The sequence below is a fragment of the Pituophis catenifer genome, unplaced genomic scaffold (genome assembly GCF_029215685.1).
Source record: "Pituophis catenifer annectens isolate HBS135680 unplaced genomic scaffold, rPitCat1.0.hap2 SCAF_2, whole genome shotgun sequence".
NCBI classification, from domain to species: domain Eukaryota; kingdom Metazoa; phylum Chordata; class Lepidosauria; order Squamata; family Colubridae; genus Pituophis; species Pituophis catenifer.
The window spans coordinates 80,345,868-80,366,412 of NW_027256882.1; the positions used below are offsets into that span (position 1 = coordinate 80,345,868).

Genomic DNA, 20,545 nt, shown 5'->3' on the forward strand with positions numbered 1-20,545 from the left:
ATTATGTTTAAGTGTGGTGTACAAACCAAGCTGAATGGTAATTTTTCTAGTGAAGAACTGGAATCCTACAAGTTTCAAACATTTTCCCACCCCTCTAATTACTTTCTTTTCATTCCTTCTCTCTTTCAGATCCACTCTCCACACTAGGAGTTATGATGAGGAATTGGAGGGTGGAATGCCACTCATTATTTGTGTAGTGTCCCTGTATTTATAGCTAGATTAAAACCTAAGAATTTTCTTTTAACGATTTTGTAATCCCTTGCATCCGGGTGGTGTTGGGGTGACTGATTGGAGCTGGAGCATTTACTGGCCCAATGCCCTTCCTGTTGCCTCTGTGGAGTTCACAGCAGACAATTACTCATTGCGCCCAGAGAGAGAAAATAAAACTTAAAAATAAAAGGTGAAAAACAATGAATTGTCTATCAAAGATCATACAGCAAGCTTTGGTTTCTGAAAATTCAGCATTTATTAATCCTGTGTTTTAAACTTAAAGATTGATGCCTGGATTTCACTTCCTGTAAGAGTTTATAGCTGATAGAAAACCCATTCTTTTCTAAGCAGTTTAAGCTGTTCAAGATCTCTAGCCTCCCTCTTCAAGTCAGTTTCTTCAAACATTCTTTAAGTTCAATATCTCTTCTCCTGTGCCTCAAATGGCTCTTTTAGTGAAGATTTTAAACATACCATCATTACTGTACTGAAAAACAAGAATATGGCAATTTATATCTATGATACAAGTTGGAAGAAAAAGAAGCCTACAATGCTTGAAGATTATCTATCCAAAAGTAACATTCCACAAAGAGACTAAAATTAAAAAATATTTGTATTTCATAAGGATGTTCAATCATTTACATATTCTATATTTTTGATACCATTTTCAAATAGAAACAATGCAATTTTGCAGTTTTATTTTTCAATCATCTTTTTGCTATATTAAAATCATCCAGGGATGTATTATATGCACAATTACAATATACACCATTATGAAAGGAGCTTCCAGGAATCTAACTTTTCTAACTCTTCTTTCCCAATGGCCTGGATTCAATCTTTCAAGGTATAAAAATAATCACATATTAACATAAATAGTAACGAACATTTTTGTATAATTTAAACTGACTATATTTAGTAAATACATATAAATCTGTACACAAAAAACTGCCTGCCTTCATTACATTTCATTATATAAATTTAATATTCAGTCACTCTTTCAAAGTATTACATTTGATCCTTGCCTCCCTTGTTCTACACCTAGTCTTGGCTAGATAAGAGAACAAATTATATTAATGTCCATCAAATGTTGCTTTTTGGTGACAAAGAACCTACGTGCAGATGAAATCCTAAACGCTGTCTTTCGAAATATGTATGACATGAGGATTATAAAAGACAGACAATAAATATAAATGCTAATTGTGAAGACCGTTGCCTATGATAATTTAGAATTTTAATAATAAACATGTTCATACTGGATAATGGAACTGTAAGCTTTAGAAACTTTGGATCTACAAATCTATTCTGATTTCACAAAATTATTTATTCAGCACTAATTTATACTTCCAAGCTACCCGTAGATGAATTTTCTCAATGGTTTCCATTATCCCAGGATTCAGTCAAAGTATATACATTCTGAATCTTCCTTCTTTAACAGAACTGTTAATGTTTTGCTTTAACTTTCCTTCTTGCATCTTTATGTTTCTTCCGACAATCCTGGAAATGTTGAAAATTTAATACAGTTATGACAGATTTGGTATTATAAAATTAATTAGCATTAATTAGCATTAAGCAAGATCCATAATACAATGAATAGCAAGTTTTGGAAAATGTGGATAGAAATCAGTTTTCTCCTCTTCCAGCAATGCCTGGATTGGAAGGGCAAAATGCAGCTTTCTTACCAGCTTGGTTTCAAAGTGGAACTAGGATACATACTGATAAATTAATATTATACAAAAAATGATAGATAGAAAACAGAATGAATCTTAGATTGTAATTTTGGTTTGCTAGGATCCTGGATCAAAAGTGAGAAACAGTCTCTGGCTCAAATATCAAGAATAGCTTTAGCCACATACCTCAAGCAATATTTGGCGCCTGCTTTCCCAATCCTCTATTTCTTCGTCAAGATCTGAAGCGTTATAGAATAGCTTGGGGCCCTCTAGAAAAGGCATAAAGAAAAATGTAAGCTTTGTCAACTGCCTGCCCTGTAAACAAGAAAGAAGCAAATGATCCCTGTAAGCCAAGGGCTCAAGGGCTGCCTAGATGAAACAATTGTACTTTGGTAGTTCAAGGTATTATAGTGTGTTCTGTCCTGCTGTTGAGATTGCATGCTTTCATCCTCATGGCCTCAGGGAAAAAAAATTGCATATATAAAGTTCATGGACCATCAGATTTAACACATTTTGAAACCTAAGATTTTCATGAACATTTCTTTTTTACAAGAGAAAGAGGCCCTCTTCGCCTCACCCTTGTATTCGTCTCTCCCCTCAACATTTGCTTCAAAGGCTCCCCAATTCTTTGAGGCAGAGTTTAAAAACACTTGAAAGAGGTGGATAGAAAATTTTACCCTTCCAGCACAATGATAGAGGCAAAACCATAAAGTCCTGTCAGCCACAGGATGCTCCTAAGATTGTACCTGATTGTTTAAAAACTATTTTAAAAAATATGACCGAATACTAGTGTTCTAGGCAATTGCAACAAGTGTTCAGATAGACATTTTGTAAAATAACATCAATTTTAATAATTTGTAAGATAGACTTCTTTGACAACTAAAATAGATAATGTTATCCACAGCATGTTAAAACTCTCCAAAAAAGTAGAAAAACTTAACAGAAATTATGTACATTGAACGCACAACAAACAAAATTTAGGAGACCTCTAACTTAAAATAACTTTGATGTTTACCTTTTAAGAATAAATCTGAAGAATAAGCATGTTGGTAACAGAAATAATTAAGATGATTTTTTTTCTGATTTTTACCTTTTAATCTGTTATCGTCCTGTGAGAAGAAGAAAAATCTAATATTTGAATGTAGTTCAGCTGGAGAACTGAAAAAGGAACAAGAGTATTAATTTCCAAAACAAAGACAAAAAAACTACTTTTTCAAGCCTGAGCAATAAATTCATTTTGAGGAAGAAGCATACTTTTTTTATTTTCGGAGATGAATTGAATGAACAAACGAACTATTTAGTGTCTCATTTTTGTTTGCATTAAAAATCTGGAGAATTCGAATTCTCAGAAATAATCAAGAAACAATCATGTTGTTTTTTTCAAGAGCAAGACAGCAAGAGCAGAAAATAATGCTGATTGACTGAATTTATAAGGTGGATATTTTAGCAATGTATTCACACATTGTGAAAGATACAAGAAACACAGAAACCAGAGCTTCCTGCCTTATTGTCCTTCTTGTGTAGTCCCATATAATCTTTAGGAAAAGCTTGAGGTATAATGGGAAATGCAATGGGAGGGGAAAGCCACATAACATTAGCTTAAGGCTTTCTGGCTGCCGCTAATGAAACTACAGTATACAATATAAATAAGTAGCTTCATTTTGGAGGGAAAATATTTGACAGTCAATCATCTCAGAGAATGCATAACCTGGCTCACTATGTTAAATTGAGTTCTATCTTACCTAAAGTTCAATTAATACTGCAGGAGTATAATTTACCTTTCTTTGACATCTTGTACTTCAGCTGCTTCTGATCCTTCATCTTCTGAACTACTATCTTGAAAACGGGGATCTTCTTGCCAAGCCACGCTTGAAGGTTTTAATATTTCAATTATGTACGGATCTATTAAAAAAGGAAAGGAAAGCAAGACCCAACCATTTTCAATATATAAAAACATTTACAGATAGTAAATGTAACCATTTGCTTAACAACAGTTCAAATTTACAAAAAGTGATGTACAGCCTAGCTTCACATTTATGATGGTTGCACTATCCTTACGTTCACATGACTGCAATTTGTGCGTTTGGCAACCAGCTTGCATTTATGACTAATCGCAGAGTCCTGGGATCACGTGATCATGATTTGCAAACTTCAAAGCTGATTTCCAATAAAAAACATCAATTGGGGAAGCTGGATTCACTTAACCATGTGATTAGCCTAACAACCAAAGTGATTCACTTAACAAGCACAGTAAAAAATGGTTGTAAAATCAGGTCCAGTCCCTTGATGACTTGCTTTACAACCACATCAACTTATAATGGAAATTGTATGTAGGAAGAATTCTAATACTGAAAATGCTTTTTGTAAAGCAGGAGAGTATTGCAAACCAAAGTAATTAGTGCCCAGATTACTACATATTAATTCATTTCTTAGATATTGGTCTCTTAAGTGTCCAAAAACTGGCTTGGCATATTGTTGGTTATGAATAGTCAACATATTTATATCAACATGTTTATTTTTATTATTTTATTCCTTTATTATTGATATTTTTACATTTATCATTTTTTCTGTTTTATTGTTGCAAGCCACCTAATATCCCCACGGCAAGATAGGCGGCAAATAAATTTAATTAATAAATTAATAAATAATAAATCTATTTTCTAGTTGCCTAGAAAATGGAATCATAAACCATAATAACTAAGACGTTTTGCTGAATCACATTGACAGGTCTAAATGGAATTAAAGAGTTGGTTGTGATCTGGAAAGTCATCTAGTCTACCCTCTACTCAGTGCAGGATTTCCAGTCTCTTACTAAAGACCATCAGTGAAGAACTCATAATTTCAAATGGCGGACCGTTGAGCATTTTGTTCTCATAGATAGCTCAGGTAAACTCACAAGCCAGATTTAAATATATTAGTTCTTCCATTTTGTGCTCCCAATCAACTAGTCATATGGTTTAAATCAGGCGTCCCCAACTTTTGGGCCATGGCCCACTACTGGGCTGTGTCCTATTTTCAACCAGGCCACGGTAATATGAAAGATAATATGTAGGCACCAATGGCTTCAATCTGATACCACTATAAAAATAGAGTAGAGTAGAGTAGAGTAGAGTAGAGTAGAGTAGAGTAGAGTAGAGTAGAGTAGAGTAGAATAGAATAGAATAGAATAGAATAGAATAGAATAGAATAGAATAGAATAGAATAGAATAGAACAGAACAGAACAGAACAGAACAGAACAGAACAGAACAGAACGGAATAGAATAGAATTCTTTATTGGCCAAGTGTGATTGGACACATAAGGAATTTGTCTTGGTGCATACGCTCTCGGAGTACATAAAAGAAAAGATACATTAGTCAAGAATCATAACGATAGAATCAAAAACCATAGAAAAGCTATTGAACATATATTTCTGATGGTCCTGGTATGTTTATAATATTTCTGGGTAATATTAAAGTTCTGTAGAAATAAAAGATAGAAGCAATGTTTAGATATGAGCAAATTTGGAATATTATGGATCATTTCCATCCATTAAGCCTAGCAACCAGGGCAGGTAGTACAGAACTGGTATAACATATTTCTATTCATCTGTCATCACAATAAAACCACTCTGTTCTTTAAAGAAAAGACCCACACAAATTGCAACACAGTAACCAGGTCTCAAAGGATGCTAATGCAAAAACATGTGTTTGAAATATTGAGACTACGGTTTAGAATATGTAAATATACCTTCTTTAATAGGTGATCTTGCCACTTCATCACCAAAAAAGGAAAAGGTAAAACCCTGATTTCCTTCTTGTTTTTCAGCATTGAATTTTGCTATATCAGTTGAAGGGGTTTCTTCAGCATCATCATCTTGGTCCCATGGTACTATTTCCGTTTTTTCATCCTGTTTTGTAGATGCAAGTGCTTCTTTTAAGTCCACTGCAACATTGTAAAATGTATCTTTAGACACCTCAGGCAGTTTCTGAGCTTCTTCTTTTTTCTTCTTCTTTTTAGCTTTACTATTTAATGTAAATAAGGATGTGTTAATTGCTAATATTTGATATTAATATTAATATATAATTTTATACAAGTAATTTATAGTATACTAGACATTTACACCAAAGAAATACAAATGCAGATACTTCCACAATCCATTTTTGTTAATGCATTCAATATATAAATCCCAGTAAATATAATAACCTAACTTGGGTTATTTTTTCACATAGTAAAATACTTGCATTGATTTATAATCAAATTCAGAAAAAGTACAATATTTAATTTCAATATCTGATGGATGACCAATGTGTCTTCTAAAAAAGGAATCCATCCAGTGGTGGGATTCAAATTTTTTTACTACCGGTTCTGTAGGCGTGGCCAGGGGGTGTGATAGGCAGCACTTGGCAGCTCCTGGGAGCGAAAATGGGCCGTGGGGGGGCTGTCACCCCCTGCGCCCCATTTTGGGTCTAAGAGGCCTCCCTGCACTTACCTAGGAGCCAAAATGGGGTGTGTGGGGACTCCTGGAAGGGGCGGGGCGGGGCCAGACAGCAATTTAACTACCGGATCACCCAAACTGGCCTGAACCAGCTGAATCCCACCACTGAATCCATCACTCTTAGAAGTCCTGACAATTAAGAAACATTTTAAAATTGCAACTTTCCTCTGAAATTTCTGCAAAGTAAAGATTTTCTTCTCATTCTTTCATTCCAATTCTTAATTAAAAACTGAAATGTTTTATTCATTTGCTAAATAAAATAAATATTTGACTCTAAACAGTCACAGAGTTGAAATAGTAAACTGGTCAATGAAAAGACAGCTTAGTTCTCATAATCAGCTACTGATTGAATCATTACCTCTCTTTTTCAGTATTAGCTGGCTTTTTTTCAAACACCGCATGATCTTGCCTTGTGGGGTCATAGCGTAATGTATTCATATCTCTATAAATAAATAATATTTATATAATAACAAAAAGAATTAAGCATCCGTAAGAAAATTTAGATACCATAAAAATTCCATGGCATAAAATCTTTCATTCTATGACAACATTTCTAAATATGTCGAGGAGCAAACTATATATAAATCAATAAAATGTCAAATAATTTAAATTTTTTTTTTACATAAGTCTACATTTCTACTTAGAAGTAATCCCATTGAGCTGAATGGACTTAATCTGACAAAAATGGGTTTAAGCTTCTAGTCTCAATTAGCAATGTTATGCTATCTTTGTTCACAATCAGCTAGAAATATATTTTTCTATAAGTGTCAAGAAATATTACCTTTTACATGTCACTGATTATATTATTAAAAAGGATTGCAATTATTTCATTATGCCAATGTTTCTATGCTTCCCTACTTCAGGGAGGACTTGGTATCATTTAACACTATTAAATCTTACAGTATTAAAATAATAAATAACTTCAAATCAAGGTTAAATGCTTTATATTTCATCTTAGGTCCAGTATCTCTCAAAGCTTGCCTGCAATGCTAGATTAATTAGTGTTTAATTTAGGGGAGTGGTATGAAAATAATAATAATTTATCTAGCCTTCGTTTTTCTACTAAAGTATTTTTCATACCTGAATTTCTGGCCTTCTGCAGCTAGCTTCCTACGTTTGGGAGGGTCTATATCAATATGTAGAAGATTTTTCAAGATCTCAAGATTCTTCTTCTTTTCTAAAGAAAGTTCCTCTTCTTCCTCTGTTACTGATTTCTTTGATTCCTCTGACAGGAAAAAAATGGAACAGACTTAGTTACTGAATTCACAGAACTGATACCAATTGCACTCTGACATTACATCAAATCATATATTATTTTAACACATGACTCTATATTAGCTCAAAAGTTGTGCAGGATAGAATTAAAGACCAAAAAATTGTAGCGCTGTATGTTAGAAGATCTTAGTGCTTTGATATTATAGTATTGGGTTGGTAATGCTAGATTTATGTATTTTTTAATATCCCACTGGTTTCAATGTTATTCCCGAAATAGTTGTAATGATTATTGCTGTTATTTATATTGATCTAGGACCAAAACAACAATTAGAATTTGATCACCTTGAACCAAACTCAACTTGAAGGATTACTTATTAAGATACAGGATAGATTGACCCTGATTTGCAACAAAATTTGTGTAAACTGAGGCTTGCTTATAGTCTCAATTAATAGATTCAGTCACTATCCAGCCTTAACACACTGGCTGTGTCATGATAACGTACATCTTTATGAATCTGGATGCGAATGAGATTCAGATAGAAACAGCTCAAAATTTGTCTATGTTAATTAAACTATATTTCATTGTCCAAAAGTATTTTCTTTAAGATTAGCTATATCCAAACCAATTTCCCCCCTCTGGATATATTTTCTTCATACTTTGGTTAAATTTAATTTAAGATGCCTATTTCTATTTTTCAGATCAAAGGTAGGTCCTCAATAATCACTATCCACTGTCTATATAACATTATTACTATGGTTATTAGATTTTTATCCCACCTATTTAATATATATATAGTACAACTCAAGGTGGTAAACATATCTAATACCTTTTCCTTCTCCTATTTTCCCACAATAATAAGTAGGTTGAGCTGAGAGAGAGTAATTGGCTCAAAATCACACAGCTGGCTTCATGCCTAAGGCAGGACTAGAATTCACTGTATCCTGGTTTCTAGGCCTGGAGCTTAATCATTGGCTTTCCAGAGAGATAGTAGTATCTCTATGCTAATATTAATGTATTTCAGGAGGTATAGTCCCAAAACAACTAGAAGGACTCAGGTCATCTTCTAAAATAATCCATAGCCTAACAAATATAATTGAAGACACATATCCACTTTCAAGCATTTTTCATCATTATCAGTTTACAGTGGAAGAAGTTTTTAAGAGATTCTGTGAAATACCTTTTTATATTTTGAGTTTAACCCTGTTAAGTACAAAGTATAAAAAATGTAGATGTAAATATACTAATATACTTAGTGGTTTCCCCTTTTCAAGGGAAACATGTTACTCCTCTTTCCATTGTATACCTTAGGTTAGTGTAAAATGTTTTTGAAGTCTTTTTGATCCATGCAGAGGAATTACTCCAAAATAAATATTTAAAGGAATTATAGAAAGAAGTTTATTGTAATGAAATCTTGCAAGCATTCTACTAGTAATCAACAGAATACTGTATATCTTACCTTCCTGCTCACTATCACTTTCAAGGAAACGAGTATCCATACGAAATCTTTCATCTGTGCCAAAATGTGACTGTAAATGCATAAGCTGCAACAAGAAAGAGTAACAGAGGGATTATATTCTTTATTGCAATTAATTTTTCAGAACAGATTTTTTACTAGAATATCCATTTTTGTAAAGTGTTTTCCTTGGTTTGGCTCTTGAATTTTCCTTGGTAAACCAGTTATAAACATAAACATTTTTTAATCCTTATGAACCTCTTTCAGGTTTGCCCCTTTTCATGTTTCTCCTTTATTTCTTGTCTATGGAAATTCTCAATCATCCAGGTCATGGTTGTCCCAAAGGTGCTTTTCAAAAAGCTGATTTTTTTTCCTTGAAAATGTTTCTCATCCAAGAAGTTTCTTCAGTTCTGGAACTGAGGAAGTGAACTGAAGAAGCTTCTTGGGTGAGAAGCAAAACATTTTCAAGAAAACAACCACCACCAAGAAAGTCCAGGTGCCTTTTGAAAAGCAACTTTGGGACATTCTTTACTTTGTGGTACCATACTTTTTGGAAGAAATAAAGAGAAACCAAGGGACACAAAATTGTTCATAGTATAGGCTTATAGAAAAATGCTACATGATGCAGGACAAAAACTGATGAAATGAACATGATTTATATCCGGAGCTTAGAGACAGAAGCATGTGACTTTCCAGATGCTTACATGCTGGATAAAACTGCTGGAAACCGTACACAATATTAGGAACACTTTGAGAGCCACAATTCCCCCTGCCTGGCTTAAACACCAAAATATATGGCCGTGTAAGTCTTCTACATGAAGATAAATTATTCCAGAATTATAAAAAGCTATGAAAATAATACACTAAATAAGCATACCAACCTTCTCTCCAGCTTTGCCCTCAAACTGAGGTTTGATTCTGAACCGATCATTTTCGTCAGCTTCAGTGTCTGATTCTTCATCGCTGCTCTCGAACAGCTTCCCAGAAATTTTTGGGGTGAATTCCTTGGGCACAGTAATGAACACACATTTCATTTGAAAAAACTCATTGTCAGAGTAACACCAAATGTTTTCAGCAAGTACACCCCCAGCTATAGCAAGATAAGAGGTGAGGAAAGTATTCTCCCCGTCCCTCCCGAAACCTCTTTTCTTCCTCCCTTAACTATGGTGCAAGCCATTCTCTTCCACCATAAATAGGATGGTAAAAATTCCGGAGATAGATGGTACCTGCTTGTCACCTAAACTGTTTGCTGAAACTAACAGAATTTTTCTGTTGTTTTAAAAGAAAAACTAATATAATTTCTGATTTAATTCAATGAAATCTTGCAGAATTTCTTCACCCCAACTTGGGAGAGCAGGCCTGTTGTTAAACAGTTACTATTTTAACAACAGTGTAGCAGTGCAGCATAGCAGTGCTACATTTTGTTAAGTATCTGATTAAGTTATTTTATATTTACTTTTGTCTTTGGTAACTCAACCTCTGCCCTTCTATAGAACCTCTATTAATTGTTAAACTTATTTATTTTTTCCTCCCCTTTCTTTTTAAGTGTTCTGACTATATCTTTGGGGGCAACTATAATTTAAAATAAGTGGACATGTGAATTTTTTTTCTTCAACCACTAGCTACAGAAAATCTTTGTGGAGATGTAAAGATAAACTCTAAGGATAGAATAAATTCCCTTCTAGTTTGCTCACCTTTACTGGGATCTTTCCTGAAGATTCTTCTTCAGCATGCTCCTGTACTTCGTTTTCATTATCTGAATCAAACACGATGTGCTTCTGTTTATTTGCTGACTGAATTTGCTAAAATTACAGTAAGAGTTAACTAAGAATTATTAGGGACATAGATGATATAAAATCAAGGATGGAAAAGAAACAGAGATGCAATAATTAAAGGGTCTTGTGGCATCTTATAAAACTGAGAATCATAATATAATTTTTGTGTGGATCAGGCTCAAATTCATTAGATTCATATATACATATGCATCATTCTATTCCCTTTGGAAAGCAAAATTATAAGTGTAAAAGCAGAATAAGAAATAGTAGGACAAAGAAATTCAAGGTACAAGATAAGAAAAGAACATACAACTAAATCTACTTTATATCAAAATTATTCATTACACCTCTCCATGCCTATCTTAGTTTATTAAAACCAGTTTTACATATAGCCTTTTTTTTCCTTTAAATTTCTTTCTTTCCAAAAAGCTAATTAATTCCATACAACTACAAATTTCACCAATCTTCACCATCCTATCATTCTCACTTCATAAATTTCACTTATGATTCCATCTTCATTCTTTCTTTCTATATCTTAACTAAACCATCTCAATTTCTTTCACATAAGTCACTCTCTTTCCTATTCAATTTTGTATCAACTCTCACTTCCACAGAGATAAGAAGTATCGTGCAACTGAATGATTTGCTAAGAATAAAGGAACCACAAATGGCCATTGTGCTGATCTATAGATGGAAGCAGTTAAGTGCAATTTATTTTCACTTTGTTGATCTCCAAATGCTGCCACTATGTTCAATCACATTTACTTTCTAACAAACGTGCTTAAGTTTCAGTACATTAGGAATGCAGCATTATTGAAATAATATTTATATATTTTACTTACTGCCTTGTTTACTGTTAAAATTCAGGTTATGATGAATTACAAGAATTACCGTATTTTTCAGAGTATAAGACGCACCTACCTTTTTTGGTTGTTTTTTTTTAAAGTTTTTTTTTATTTTTTAGACAAACACACATACACACATACAATGTATTTTCTTTGAACAGAGTATTTGGCTGGTTCACAAATTTAAACAGTGTTTAGTCATTTCAATTAAATTTACAATTTCTATATTTCCTTTTTGCCATATTCCTCATCTATTTTTTTTTAAAAAACCAATATTACCCTTCATTCTCATCTCTAATCTTAATCAAATTCAATTTTTCCCTTCCTTTCTATATTATACCCCTTCCCATTGTCATCTATTTTTATATCCATCCTCACATTGGTTAATTATTTAATATTACAATTGTTTAATACAAATTCAACATTTTTATATAAATCAATTAGTTATAACTATCTTTTTTGTATATTAATCAATATGAACATGAATATTCGAATTATTTCCATGCAATCCAATTTCTTACAAATCAATTAATTATATTTACCAATAATAATAAACCAAATAATTTCCCCCATATATTCCCCCAAACCACAACTTAACCATTTCTGCTTTCAACACAATATACAATTAATAGTATCTCAATTATTACAATTCCCTAGATAAATAGAAATCTTGAACTCTCCTCTTTTGCCCTAAATTTCCTATTGTTTGCACCTACCTTTTTTGGTGAGGAAAAAGAAATCTCTTTCTGCCTCATTTTGTCACGTTGCAGCAGAGCCTGCTTTACTTTCAGTTTCGTTTTTTCAGCATAGCTAGGAAAAAAAAACCTGCTCCAGCACTCTTTGCAGCTAGCAACAGAGCCCTGCACAAAACAGCTGAGAGCAAATCAGCTGAGAGTCGGGAGGCTGATCTAATCAACTTGTGCTAATTAACCTATGCTGAAGCTGAAAGGGGCTGTTTTTTCTTGCTGTTTGCTTGCAAGAAGGTAACTGCTGCGAGGCACAGGCCAAAGGGTGGGGGCCAATGCTACATTTGGTGTATAAGACCACCTAAATTTTCACCCCCGTTTGGGGGGTAAAAAGGTGCATCTTATACTCCGAAAAATACGGTAGTACACGTAAATATAAATAATTAATTAATAATTAAAATATTGCTATATGTTTAAATTCCAACTTATGTAAGCACTGTACAATTCCTCTCAGCACTAGTCAAATGAAATAAATAGGCAAATGAAACAAACTTACCTGGCTGGTCAGAGCTCCCTGAATAATTATTTTCTGGAGTTCCCATTCTTTCTGCCTCTCTTGTATTGCTGCCAATCTTTTCTCGTTGTCCTGCAGTTGCACTCCCATGTTGTCCAATTTCTTTGTTTTTCTGGGAGAAGCTGAGTAGCTGCTTTCATTTTTCAGAGAGCCATTTAAATCTTTATTCCGTATAAGATTGGAAGTTGTTGCTCCCTTGGAAACAGACTTTCCACATTTGGCGGGTTCACTTTCAGACATGATACTTACATCGTGGCTTATTTTCTCTGCCTTTCCAATACTGTCTGGGAGGTGGTCAGAATGCTCACTTGAGTTTCTAGAAAGACCACCTTTGGGAATGTCCAAGTCTTTCAAGGATAGTGGTTTGGAGTTAAGTTTCTTACTGGCAGAACTTGAATATTTCACTTCTGTAACACTTTTCAGAGACTCCACTTCAAGTTCAAAAGAAGAGTGTTTCTTTTCATTCGCATTCACATTTACATTCAACTCGCTCTCAGGCAGTACTCTAAGTGACCCCAGTCCCTTGAAAGGTTGAATATTCACTTTTGCTTGTTTTTGTTTCCAATCATCTTTGTCAGATTCCTCTTCTTTTAAAATGGCAGCAAGTATTTCTTCAGGGCAGATACATTTTTTGGAGGTGGTGGGAATTGTGGGGGTCTCTGGGGCAGTACCAGTTTTACTACCTGAGCAGTGATTAGCTTGTGGTTGAATGGTCCTTTCAATTATTTCATTATCTTCCACTGACTCTTCACTATTGTCACCAGCTAATTTCTCTAAATCTTCTAAGGTAAGATCTAATCGAAAGCCACTTTGCCTCATGGATTCATAATCGGCATCCTCTTCAGACTCACTTGTGTCTGAACACGAACTTGAGTTTTCCTCACTCTCAGATCTGCCTCTGTCGAGAACACCTTGTGCATCTGAGGGTTTTTCAGACTCTGCTGTTTTTTCTCCTCCCGCTTTGGACCCTTTTGAACCAAAAGATGGAGAACTTGCAACCCGGGTGGTTCTTTTTGGCTGGCCATGATTCTGCTCTTCTGTTTCCTTAGAGCTCTCTAGTGATCCATTTCTCTCTTTTTCATCAGATAATTTAGTAACAGCTATAATTTCATCAGTGTCAGCTGAATCATAATCAGATTCATTTTCTGCAGGCCTTATTAGTCCACTGCATGCTTGGGCTATATGCGTGTTTGCTTTCTGTAGAGACCAATGAGTACTGTATTTCAGCTTAAAGTCATTACCAACCACTTCCATATTATCTTCGGGCACAATATTAGAATTACCTTTGTGCTTTTTTCTCTCACTTGCTTCGATTGCTCTGATTTCTTCTTCTGAATCTATATCATCATCACACAGGCTTTTTATATGCCTAGAACATATGGTTCCAGCTTTTAGCTTTGGACCCAAAGAGTGCTGATTAGGTAGCTTCTTAGAGTTAGAGGTGCAGTTCTGAATTAGTTTTGCAGGGACAACATTTGCTGGGTTTGATTCGACTTTGCTTAGGCTGTCACTGTTCTGTATTTTCGTTTTCTTTTTTGGTGGCTTCTTAGCTTCAGGGAATTGTCCTTGCCGTTTCTTGCTCATGATACTGTCAGCTTCTTGCAGATGCCAAGTGAGCTGTGAAATGGGAACTGCATCTATAGGTTTTTGATCTAGTTTTTTAAGGTTCTGGCAATATTTGGAAGGGTCATATTTTATGATGTTGATTTTTGAATTAAGGAACATCTAAATACCATTGAACAAGTAAAAGTTCAGACGTTCTAGAGAGGTTTTTAAAAAATTAAAGACAGATCATTTTAAAAAAACAAATCTTACAGAGGTAGTGCTTCACTTATAAGAGTTCATTTAGTGACTATTCAAAGTTACAACAGCACTGAAAAAAGTAACATGACATTTTTCACACTAACGATTATTGCAGCATCCCCATGTCACATGATCAAAATTCAAAACGTTTGGCAACTGGCTCATATTTATGATGGTTGCAGTCTCTTGGAATCATGTGATCTCCTCCTGTGACCTTGTGACAAACAAAGTCAATGGGGAAGCCAGATTCACTCAACCATACTACTAACTTAACAACTGCAGTGATTCACTTACCAACTATGGCTTAATTTTTGGAATGCAGGTGTTTACAAATGTTAATGGAGCACAAAGATAACCCATCTTAGTCTGTCATAAAGAACTTTTTTTAAAAAAAAGTTGAGAAATGTTCAGCATGAAAATATGAGAATTAGCCTTCAGTCAGTGAAAAACAATATGATATCAAATCTGATGGTTTCAAAAAGAAAAAAAAAAGGTGAGTGAACAATCCAGAAAAGAGAGAACTAAGGAGCTTATGGCATTGGGTGTAAAGGAGAAGAAAATGCCAGAATTTCTGAGTACTGCGTCTGTCTACAAGACGTGTTCTTGAATCATTGCAGCTGATGGCATTCTTTGATATGACTTCCTACTTTCTTCAATAATATTACTTATCTATAATTTTTATTTCTTATCAATTTCATGGTAAATCTAAATGTTAATTCTTGTGTATGGAGTGAAGTCTGACAGAACCATTAAAGTCTTCTCATAAATTTCTATTGCCACTCAACAGATACTTCAACTGATTATACTTGGCTGCGTTTTTTCTTACATGGGCAGCAAGATAGTGCTCCTGAAATACTATTATTTAGAGAATATTAGGAATTGGGGTAGTAAAAGCTTGCAGAAAAGGATATTTTGCTTTTGTGTTGATCTTTCAGGTGAAGAATAGGTAAAACTCTGCCAAATTTACTAACCACCCAGTCCTATTAAAACAAATAAAATAAATATTATTTTGGGGAATGTTTGCAATAAACTTTTACAAAACTGTTTGCAAACAAAGTTTGCAAACTGTTTTCAAAGTTTGCAATAACATTTGCAAAACAACTTTACAAAAAGAAAGTATTTAAGCAATGTAGCAATTTTAAATAATTTTTTTTAGCTAAGCAATACAATTTTGAATTTAGCCCATTAATATGGAGGAACAATATATTGCATTTCTTTCCTTTACATTTACCATACCTTATGATTTGGTATTTCTGTTCCTGGTACTGCTTTCACATGGAAATCTACAACTCCAGATTTCTTCAGAGATTTTTGAATATCTGTCATACCATTATGATCTCTTTTTTCCTTCGTCGCACTTGCCTCTTGCCGCTCCCGTGCTAGTCTGCATCACAGAACACAACTGCAGTTTAGTACTATTAAACAGAAAAAGCAAAAAAATGAGTGAAAAGTTCTTTCATATTTCCATAGTAAACCCTTCCACTTTACAACATTACATGTCTTAGGAGTGGAATGGAGGTAGATCGGGACCTACTGGCTGATATCTGTGCAATGTGTGAAAATTACCAAGAGATTCTATCTTCCATAATTGTAAGAATAAGAGCTGTGTCAATTCACAATAAAGCTCACTCCTATCCTGCATCCCGTAAATGAGGTTGCTAAAAATAAAACAGATTTCTTTGGGATCAAAGTGCAAGTTTAATTCCATAATTAGAAAGGAAAAAGAGTTTCTCAATTCTCAGTTCATAGTATATAATTTCCACTGTATTTTGCACTTGGACTCTTCTATTGTAATCTTGCAAGCTTCATTTCATGCAAAGTCCTTCCTTCCACACAAATGAACGAACACACCAACTGCCAGGTTTCACCCATTTTAGCAGTTCTATTTAGGCAACTTCACAAGTAATCCAAGAATTTCTGATATTTAAGTTAAAACCAGAGAATTTCAGCAACTGCCGTGTTTCACAAACAGGTTCTATAGATAGCAATAATATTCCAAACTGATCACTTCTTTCTTTTTTTCACTATGTATAACAGGCTCAAGTTTGAACCAGTCCTTTGTTTTTGCAGCAGTCAGTTTTGCTATCATGTTTTCACTGCCAGTGTGAGAAGCAGCTCTCGCATGAAATATCTCCATTAAATATGTTGCTCATACAGCATTCACTTTATTTTTCTAGTATTTTGTTAAAACCCACTGTAAAATCTATCACCACACTGAGCACTTTAACCAGACAAGCAAGTCTCCTCTTCCATTCTTCAGATCTCCATGATCCCTCCAAATCTGTTTCAAAGAATTGAGGGAGACGCAATACTAGATTGTGAGATAAATGTAGGATTGCTGGGAGTACCTGCTTCCAGGCTGTTTCCTGCCACTAATGGAAACGTACAATTGGATTCTGCCTGAATTATTTATAAAGATGAAATTATATATTTCTGTGAAAACCTTTATCTGCTCACATGTATGCAGAACTCAATGGTTTTCACCAGAAACTGTATACAATATGTTAAGTACTACCTGTGTAAGAAGCTCTCTTTCGCTAATTCGATTTGTAGGGTCCCACCTTTCCATTTCGTCTTATTTAAAACCGATATACCTTTAAAGACAAAAACAATCAAGTGGTTATTCTGCTTATTATTAAAACATTATAAACCACAAATTCTGGGATGCCTCAAAGAGAAGAACAAGGACCAGTGTGGTATAACCATTTGGGGAAAATGGTTCTAGATCCAAGCTTGTGGGAAATTTTCTCATTTGATAATGGGAAAAGAGAATGCCTAGCATGATAAGTAAGGAGAAAATATTTCAGATTTTGAAGGACAACTGCTTAAGCATGCTTGGGAAGCTGATATCCATAAAGAAGGAGTAGCGTAGAACATGACCACTTAAGAAGATATTCAGTTAAATATTGGAAATGTTGCGGCAAACAGTGTGGTTGACCAATGGTCCCCAACTTTTGCAGTTTAGTGGCCCACTGGAGGGGGGCAGGCTGGTGTGCACGCATATACGCATGCAGCTTGACTTGTGCAAGTTGAGCTGCGTGCACTTGCTCAAGTCAATCTGCGCACATGTCTGTATATGCATGCTGGCCCACCGTCTGCATGGCTTGTTGCGAATAGGCCACAGCTCGCGGGTTGGGGACCTCTGTGTTAAAGGGTTATTTGAAAGATATGTGTATGACATTCTCCTGCCCTTATCAATAGAATGCACATAAATACAGAAATATTTAAGATGACTTGCACTAAAATTAAAGGTAAATAATCTACTGATTAAGAGTTCATCAATACAACTAAAAAAAATTGGTTGCGAACTTTATCAGGCACAGATTTTAGTCCACAGATTTTAGTATGATTAACCAGTTTCTTGTGAATAATGATATTCACAAGAACCAAAAAAAGCTTGTAAGTTTGCATACTTACATTTTTTAAGTTCTTTTTCTGAAAGGACGATGTTAAGGTATGCAAATGTCTTGGTAGGGTTTCCTGTTTAAAAATAACAACCTAATTATTCAAAAAAGAAAAAAACCTGATTTTCAAATTAAAATAAATGATCATTGCCAAAAGGAAAACAGAAATAAGAAAGTAACAGCAGAATTGAGCATATATTTTCTTAGCAGTATATCTGATCAATAGAGCTTATTCCTGATTGCAGCCTAGGGCTGCCATTACAAGTGGATGAAATTATTTTTAGGCAATTTTAAAATATTACCATGCTCATCCTTCCGGATAATGATTTCAGTTTCTGTAACATTTCCAAACTTGCTAAATCTTTCATATAGTTCATCTTCAGAAATTGAATGACCAAGTCCTCCAATGTATAATCGTCTTACAAATGAGATTGGTTCCATATCCAAAAATTCAACAAATGTCCAAGGTACTGTCCTTTCAGCTACAATTTTTCTGTAAAATGACAAGTAAATAGGAACAACAAAATATTTTGAACAATATTAAGAATTACTGTGGTACAAAATATCTTCAGAGCAGTCCAGTTCATAAAGTTTTGTCAGATCCCCACTTTAATATTTGTTGTTATGATAATTTTCTAACCCTTAACTATCTGTTAACAATTGCTATAATACTCTGTGTTATAAACTATTGATGATGTAGCCCTGTTATATCATTTTTGCACTACATTAACCATAAATACATTTATTAACCACAATTCAGTGCTAAACATATAAACAGAAAGAACCACAAACAAAATGCCAGCTTGTGTGACCAGGAAGAGAAAAAAAATCATTCAATGTTCAATATTGCTTTAAGAGATTTCATTTACTGTTATGAATGAACTATATACAGGTTTTGGAACTTAAGTTAAAATAATGGGAAAAAAACAGGAAAGAGGAGTCATATACCTTAAAGACAGCCACAATTCAAGCTAAGAAGAAGGGGGCTGGGGCATTAAAAGAACAGTTTCTGATGATCATTCACATCAACAGAATAAATAAATTGGCTCTTTTTAATATCAATTTTAATACAAATATTATTTTAATGTTTTATCATGTTGCCGCCTAGAGTCGCCTTTACGCAAGATGCGCCGCATATGGATTTATAAATAAAATAAAGAGCATCCTAGTATCGAAGCAGAATTCTAAACAGAGTAATTAGTTCAACCTACTCAAATCTTCAACAGCTTAAAATTTTAGCAGAAGTCATCTGTGAGGGGTCCTTGGTGCTCTCTGAGCTTGTTTATTTTCTTGCGGACGTTTCATTAACTGAAGTAGGTAGCATCATCAGCACTGATGATTTTACCTAGTTTGGGTAATGAAATGTCTGCATTAAAACAAGCACGCTCAGAGAGCACCAAGGACCTCTCATGTCAACCCTGAGCTACAAATACTCTTCCTTAGAAGTCATCAACCCTGCTCTGAAGCATATATTTTCAAAACTGAGTCCTTCAAGTTTTAAAATCGTCAGGAAGTCCACAGCCGCAACCTCAACCAGACAGAAGCCAGTGCTGATGATGGCTTTATAAGCTAGAACGAAACTCTGAAAGTGGATCTATCTGCATTGGGCTACCAGATCCGAGCTGTAAAGATCCGCACGACTTTGAAACGAATAGAATAGAATTCTTTATTGGCCAAGTGTGATTGGACACTCAAGGAATTTGTCTTGGTGCATACGCTCTCGGTGTATGTAAGAGAAAAGATACGTTCATCAAGAATCATAAGGTACAATACTTGATGATAGTCATAGGGAACAAATAAGCAATCAGGAAACAATATCAGTAAGGTGGCAGCGCAGAAGAGAAATGGGGCACCCTCTCGCTGCCGCTATCTAGCGGTCGCCGGGATTTATGCATTTCAGATCTGCTAACCTTGCCTTGCATCGGGGAGCGATATCTGGACACCACGATGGAAACTGGGCACCAACCCTCATTGTAACTCCCCACTAAACGCATCGGACTTACTGGCGGGGGAAAAAAAAAACCACGTCCAGCCACTGCGATCCCGCACTTCGAGACTCGCCCCTTCCGAACCGCTCGCCACCCAAGACGGCGCCCAGCGTGGCCACAACTCTTGCTCGTCGCCTGCTTTTTTTTTTTTTTTCACTCACCACTTCCGCCATGCTACCTGGGGAATTCTGGGAGTTGAAGTCCACCTATCTATAAGGTCGCCAAGGTTGAGAAACATTGGCTTAAAGTATCGTAAGCGGCTATTCTATTAGACTTGGGTTTCTCTTGAAAAAGATGCAAGACAGAGAAACTCTGAAGTGTTAATAGACAGCGATAAGTTAATAGACAGAAGATAAGTTCAGGTAGGCGCGATACGCTTCTCCACCCAAATCGGAGTCTCCAATTTGTACAAACGCGTGGGTCTGTGAGCCGTTTTACATGTTTAAGCGGA

At 34.8% G+C, this 20,545-nt stretch overlaps 1 protein-coding gene across 1 annotated transcript; it reads right to left on the reverse strand.

The window, feature by feature from the left end:
• Nucleotides 1-442: 442 nt before the first annotated feature.
• NOL8 (nucleolar protein 8) lies at nucleotides 443-20,189 on the reverse strand. The gene is made up of 17 exons (XM_070937009.1): nucleotides 20,110-20,189; nucleotides 18,409-18,599; nucleotides 18,120-18,182; nucleotides 17,218-17,296; nucleotides 15,939-16,086; nucleotides 15,614-15,682; nucleotides 12,882-14,600; nucleotides 10,714-10,821; nucleotides 9,901-10,023; nucleotides 9,023-9,107; nucleotides 7,431-7,575; nucleotides 6,709-6,792; nucleotides 5,603-5,877; nucleotides 3,653-3,776; nucleotides 2,965-3,032; nucleotides 2,061-2,143; nucleotides 443-1,701 (listed from the first exon to the last, which is right to left on the reverse strand). Exons 2-17 carry the CDS (start codon nucleotides 18,545-18,547, stop codon nucleotides 1,648-1,650), a joined length of 3,366 nt encoding a protein of 1,121 aa, XP_070793110.1. The 5' UTR covers nucleotides 18,548-18,599; nucleotides 20,110-20,189; the 3' UTR covers nucleotides 443-1,647.
• Nucleotides 20,190-20,545: the final 356 nt, after the last annotated feature.